This window comes from Periplaneta americana, chromosome 4 (genome assembly GCF_040183065.1).
Source record: "Periplaneta americana isolate PAMFEO1 chromosome 4, P.americana_PAMFEO1_priV1, whole genome shotgun sequence".
Taxonomy (NCBI): domain Eukaryota; kingdom Metazoa; phylum Arthropoda; class Insecta; order Blattodea; family Blattidae; genus Periplaneta; species Periplaneta americana.
In genome coordinates, this window is record NC_091120.1 from 73,179,443 (window position 1) to 73,186,057 (window position 6,615).

Below are 6,615 nucleotides of genomic sequence, written 5' to 3' on the forward strand. Positions count from 1 at the left end.
CCAGCAAAGACACTTGTCAAACTTGTGATAGATTGACCATGTCAATAAAAGTTTCAGAAGACAGTGCAACATTACAGAAAGAATCCGAAGAGCATTTAGAAGGGGCAGAGAAGGCATATTCTGCGAGTGCAAAGACCGAGAGCTGTCTATAGAGGACTGCGCAGGAAAAACAATTTGCTTCGACAGGCAGCAGTGCCTCCCAACCCCGGTGGTAAGCAGCTCCTTGGCCTTCTATAGACGACAATAAATTGTGAACTTACAATCTAACAGTCCATGATTGTGATGGGTCAAGGGATCTGTTTTATGTGGTACGAGTCAATGGTGGCTATAGGAGCCAATGAAGAGATCACTCTTGGTTATGGAAATGGAAACTGATGACTTTTTGGGATCCTCGACTCTGTTACAGAAGGAAATCCAAATGAGAAAGGTTGATGAAGCAGGGGAGAAAGTCAATTGGAGAGAAATAAAGTCGACTTCACTATGAGAAAGGAAACAGTGGGACACACTATTTCAAAACTTCGCTTCATAATGATTCAATTTTCCGCTCTGTGAATCTTCGAAGGACAGGTAAAGAATATAACAAATTCAAACCACCTCAGAAATACTCCGGTCTCAATCCTGTATCAAAGGAGAAGAAAAAAGATCTCCTTGCACTTCGGCCCTTCATTTCCAGAATTTTCTGGAGTTTTCATGAAAATTTGGTAATGAGTGCCGATGTGCAGGACATTCTCCGGGCTACTGACAATGTAGACTGTAATGATGAGTAATGTTCTCAATAATGTACTTCTTTCAGTTAGTTTTCATAATAATACAGAGGCCTCTTTTCTGTTGAATTTACATTTTTTCTCTTTCACTTACAGTAACAAGATTGTGCATTAAAATAAAATTTATTGTGAGTAATTTAAAATGCTACAAATTTATTTTTCAATCAGTTTTCATTATTTAGAGGCAGCTCATTTTTCTGCTTTTAAGTGATTGTGTTTCATTTCCTATACCGGTACCTTACTTACTTACAAATGGCTTTTAAGGAACCCGAAGGTTCATTGCCGTCCTCACATAAGCCCGCCATCAGTCCCTATCCTGTGCAAGATTAATCCAGCCTCTATCATCATATCCCACCTCCCTCAAATCCATTTTAATATTATCCTCCCATCTACGTCTCGGCCTCCCTAAAGGTCTTTTTCCCTCCGGTCTCCCAACTAACACTCTATATGCATTTCTGGTTTCGCCCATACGTGCTACATGCCCTGCCAATCTCAAACGTCTGGATTTTAAGTTCCTAATTATGTCAGGTGAAGAATACAATGCGTGCAGTTCTGCGTTGTGTAACTTTCTCCATTCTCCTGTAACTTCATTCCTCTTAGCCCCAAATATTTTCCTAAGCACCTTATTCTCAAACACCCTTAACCTATGTTCCTCTCTCAGAGTGAGAGTCCAAGTTTCACAACCATACAAAACAACTGGTATTATAACTGTTTTATAAATTCTAACTTTCAGATTTTTTGACAGCAGACTAGATGATAAAAGCTTCTCAACCGAATAATAACACGCATTTCCCATATTTATTCTGCATTTAATTTCCTCCCGAGTGTCATTTATATTTGTTACTGCTGCTCCGAGATATTTTAATTTTTCCACCCCTTCGAAGGATAAATCTCCAATTTTTATGTTTCCATTTCGTACAATATTCTGGTCACGAGACATAATCATATACTTTGTCTTTTCGGGATTTACTTCCAAACCGATCGCTTTACTTGCTTCAAGTAAAATTTCCGTGTTTTCCCTAATCGTTTGTGGATTTTCTCCTAACATATTCACGTCATCCGCATAGACAAGAAGCTGATGTAACCCGTTCAATTCCAAACCCTGCCTGTTATCCTGAACTTTCCTAATGGCATATTCTAAAGTGAAGTTAAAAAGTAAAGGTGATATACCTAATTATCAGAAATATGTAAGTTATTAATACAAAGTGCACTATGAATAATGTAACACAAGTTATTAACATTTATTTATAACATCAACAAATGTTTTCAAAAATAATAGTTCTATTAAGTTCTAATAAGGCTAATCGAATCTCAATATCCACATATTGTTTCCTGGATAAGTAATAAACAGTAACACATAAAACTTTTGAATTTTATGTCAAATACTTAATTAGAGAGTTCTTTAGAAACTTTAAATGCAATTTTCTAAATAACAAGAAATCTGGACTCAACTCTCTTTGCCCACACACCTGCGATTTACGTTAGAAAAAAGCATTTTCATGGTAGAGATTTATCTTAAAACGAGTGATTGCAGAAAGGTAAAAAGGCGATTTGCAAGAAAATTTCCTAATGTTATCATTCCACATAACAACAGCAGCAAAAGACCAGTCCTAAATCTGAACACTTCACTAACACCATCAGACGAATAACATGCACTCTAACGTCAACACAACCATTCCTACAGAGAGACTCAACCGCATGCAGAAGACAGTTTGCTGCATGTTGCATGGCCTTCATGACAGTCACTTGCCACCTGGTCGACCTACATTATGTAAGCGAATGCTCTGTATAAAGTAATGAAAATTGTGAAATTTAGCCTACTTCACCTGTATTGCTTTCATTAAAGAATTTAATATAGCTAAGTGTAATTGTAGCTACATAGCATATTATCACTTAGCCCTATGTGTAAATGAAAATATTTACACAGGCCTCTCTGTGCTACACTACTATCGTGCAGTTATCAGTTTATTGTTCATTTTGGCCAATCTTCGCCCCACACCACACACGGGATTGACGTCTGATTTAAGTTTCTTTATGGGTTAGATGGGTCAAATGAGGGGATGGCTAAGTGATATTAAGCCAAGGTATGTGACAAGGTTAGTGGGTTAGTTGACGGGATTATTTAAGTGAATTATGAGGCCGAGGAGATAACGAAAGGAGAAACGAGCGTTGAGTGACTTCTGCCGATTCTGGAATAGTCACCGACAGACTTGAACTGCCAACATAGAAAATAAAAAATCACTACCTGTTCAAGAGCACCACACTCAATCGCTTTCACCTTCATCTTGACGATAATAAAAGCCTAAACTAACCTAACCTGTCACTAAAATCCTGAACTAACCTAATCTAACTTGTCACAGATTCGCCTATACAAGGCATAACAAAAGCCTAAACAATCCTAACCTAACCTGTCACAGTTTCGTATAGGCCTATGCAAAGCATAATAAAGGCCTAAACTAACCTAACCTGTCACAGATTTGCCTATATAAGGCATAACAAAACCCTAAACTACCGTAACCTAACCTGTCACAGATAAGTACGTAAGACATAATAAAAGTCTAAACTAACCTAACCTGTCATAACACTCCATTTTCTAACCTCTATACTTCCCTGAGATATGACAATGGTCGAATTTCTTTCCCGCTGGAACATTACAAACTAGCATGAAACGTTCGTAATGTCTCGTAAGTTATGTAGGTACGACACGTAAGACGGCTGAAGATGCATATCCGCAATAGGAAAAGAAGTCACTCAACGCTCGTTTAACAGTGTAAACTTCGTATATCTATTAGTCTATTTATTAAATATTATTTAGCCCTTCTTTATTGAAGTAATAGTTTATACTACAGAAAAATATAAGGTGAAACTAGCGCTGAGATAGTTCCGTGATTTCAGAACTGAAAATCGTTGAATAATTATAAGAGATTTTTTGTGGAGATACAGTTGATCGTATATGCGAGGCTTAATAAAAGCCTAAACCAACCAAACCTAACCTATCACAGATTTGTATATGCAAAGTGTAAAAGAGAGTACGAAGGAACTACCTCAGCGCTAGTTTAGCCAAATGGAGTGAAATATGAACCAGAGCTAGTCCATTGTTAACATTAAATATTGCAATTAAATGTCTACATAAAGAGATAAAAATACAAGCAGCACACTGCAATAAAACATTCATATTTCTAAATATAGGCCTATAATTTGCACAATAATAAAACATGCCTACATACTGATTACACATCTATAAATTCAAATTCCAAAAACTGTTTAGGAACAAGATGATTTCTTCCTATATAGAAGTTAGCTTCGTCATTCTCTGAATCCCTTACTAGTGTTAAAAATAGTTCAGTACCTTTCTTAAGACGTGACAACAATCTAGCTTCTATGCGTTCTTGCAATGCCAACAAAAAAACAACATCCCTCGCTGCAGCAAACATAACACTCGGAGTTAAAGGACGTACACTCCACATTGCATCATCCTGACTAGAATGTACTAGCGAAGATGGCACTCCAAGAAATATATTCACACATTCCTTTAAATTACACACATAATCGGGAATTTTTCCAGTTACATTCCTTTCTACCATCAGCTCCCCTACTTGTGTATCGAAAACATTTTCCAGTTTAACAGAATATTGATGGTAAAGACAATCTGACAGCAAACGACTGTTATGAATAACCTTCACTATCGTACCATTCAAAATTGTTCGTAACCCACTGTCAAAGGCTTTTCGTCCAAGTTTCAAAATATCAAACTGATATATACTCGACCGTGTATATATGCTAAAAAGTTCTATATCACTTTGTCGACCATGGCTTACTCCCTTTGCATCAATTCCTATAATTGTTTCTTTGTTAATGGTTTCAATAGCTTCACCAAAAAGGCTATTCGTGCAATCAATGAAAACAGTATCTCGAGCCAAAGCAATTAATCTGTCGTATTCTTCGCCAGTCAGAAAGTGGTTAGCATCAGAACTGTTACCGCATATAATTTCATTTCCACTATTAATATATTTTAAGACACAGACATTCTTTACTTCATCTTTACAATAGTGATACACTCCATCATATTCTTCTCCCGAGGGATACCGCACTACTTTGGTTAGAGTGAACTTCTTATCATCAGAAGAGTCAATTATTACCCCTTCAATTGTATCAGTTTCAGTTTCAAGAAATATTTTCTCACTATAGTTTTCTTTCATAACTGCATCCATATCTTTTGTCACTGACCATACATTTGTACTGACAACAGTTGGGTGTATTTCATACCGTTAAATATTTAAATCGCGATGAGGGCTATTGTTGTTATAGCCGACGCGGCAATTTCCAGGAGCCAATCACGTTGCAGCTCGGCTACATTTAAACGTACGCGACTTGTCATAGGTCACGAGAGGCTCTGGTCACTGATTACGTTATATACTTCCAGTGCTGCCATATTTAGTAAACATCCATGCATTTTCTCGTGTATTATTACAATCATAATTTTTAGTTGGTATTATTATAAGTAGATACTGCGGCACAAGCCGAATCAATTTTTCCAAGTTAATTTTGTTTCGGTAAAGAATATTATAGGTTTATTAATTTGTCCTACAGAATAATATATGTAATATTGACAATTAATATTTGAGGAGAAAAATTCGCTCCGGCGCCGGTGCTCGAACCCGCGTCCTTGGTTTTACGTACCAAGCGCTCTGACCATTGAACTAAGACGAATTCAATCCACAGCACCGGACCGAACCCTCCTCCTTCAATGTTTCCCTTTTTGGTTTGACTCCGAGTTAGGCATATATGTTGACGCATATGTCCAATGTCAACTGCCATTATATTACATAGGAGCACACTCAGTTGAGTGACTTGTTTGGCGGGAAGTCCGCAGTTAAGTGCACAGTAATCTGTACAGACATATGCATTGCAGCTATGAGATTACTGTGCACTTAACTGCGGAATTCCCGGCCAAACAAGTCACTCGAGTGCGCTCCTATGTAATATAATGGCAGTTGACATTGGACATATGCGTCAACATATTATACGCCTAACTTGGAGTCAGGCCAAAAAGGGAAACATTGAAGGAGGAGGGTTCGGTCCGGTGTTGTGGATTGAATTCGGCGTAGCTCAGTGGTCAGAGCGCTTGGTACGTAAACCCAAGGACCCGGGTTCAAGCCCCGGCGCCAGAGCGAATTTTTTTACTCAAATATTGTCAACATTACAGATATTATTCTGTAGGACAAATTAATAAATCTGTAATATTCTCATAGCTGCAATGCATATGTCTGTACAGATTACTGTGCACTTAACTGCGGAATTCCCGGCCAAACAAGTCACTCAACTGAGTGCGCTCCTTTGTAATATAATGGCAGTTGACATTGGACATATGCGTCAACATATATGTCCAACTTGGAGTCAAACCAAAAAGGGAAACATTGAAGGAGGAGGGTTCGGTCTGGTGCTGTGGATTGAATTCGGCGTAGCTCAGTGGTCAGAGCACTTGGTACGTAGAACCAAGGACCCGGGTTCGAGCCCCGGCGCCGGAGCGAATTTTTCTCCTCAAATATTAATTCGGTAAAGCTGACAGCAGGAAATAAAATTTGTTGTGATTTAAAACAAATTTATTGACTTTGACAACTATGATTATTTGCGAAGAATCACGATCGCTTCGATTCCACTGTGGAAGCGGAAAAAATGATTGATTCCCCTCCCCACATTCAGCAATTTATGGTCGAAGTATCAAAACAAATATGTTTACTGCCTTTTCGTATTCTAGTTGAATTTGAGAAAATACAATTGGACACAATTAGATAAGTGTAAATGTTATATTGTGGAACATTGCAGATCACCGGTATTCACCTAAAAAACA

General features: G+C 37.8%; 1 protein-coding gene across 1 annotated transcript; it reads right to left on the minus strand.

Annotated features, from left to right (window-relative positions):
* Positions 1–3,561: 3,561 nt before the first annotated feature.
* On the minus strand, positions 3,562–5,402 carry LOC138698839 (piRNA biogenesis protein EXD1-like). The gene has a single exon (XM_069825054.1). The coding sequence runs from the start codon at positions 4,973–4,975 to the stop codon at positions 3,995–3,997; it is 981 nt and encodes a 326-aa protein (XP_069681155.1). The 5' UTR covers positions 4,976–5,402; the 3' UTR covers positions 3,562–3,994.
* Positions 5,403–6,615: the final 1,213 nt, after the last annotated feature.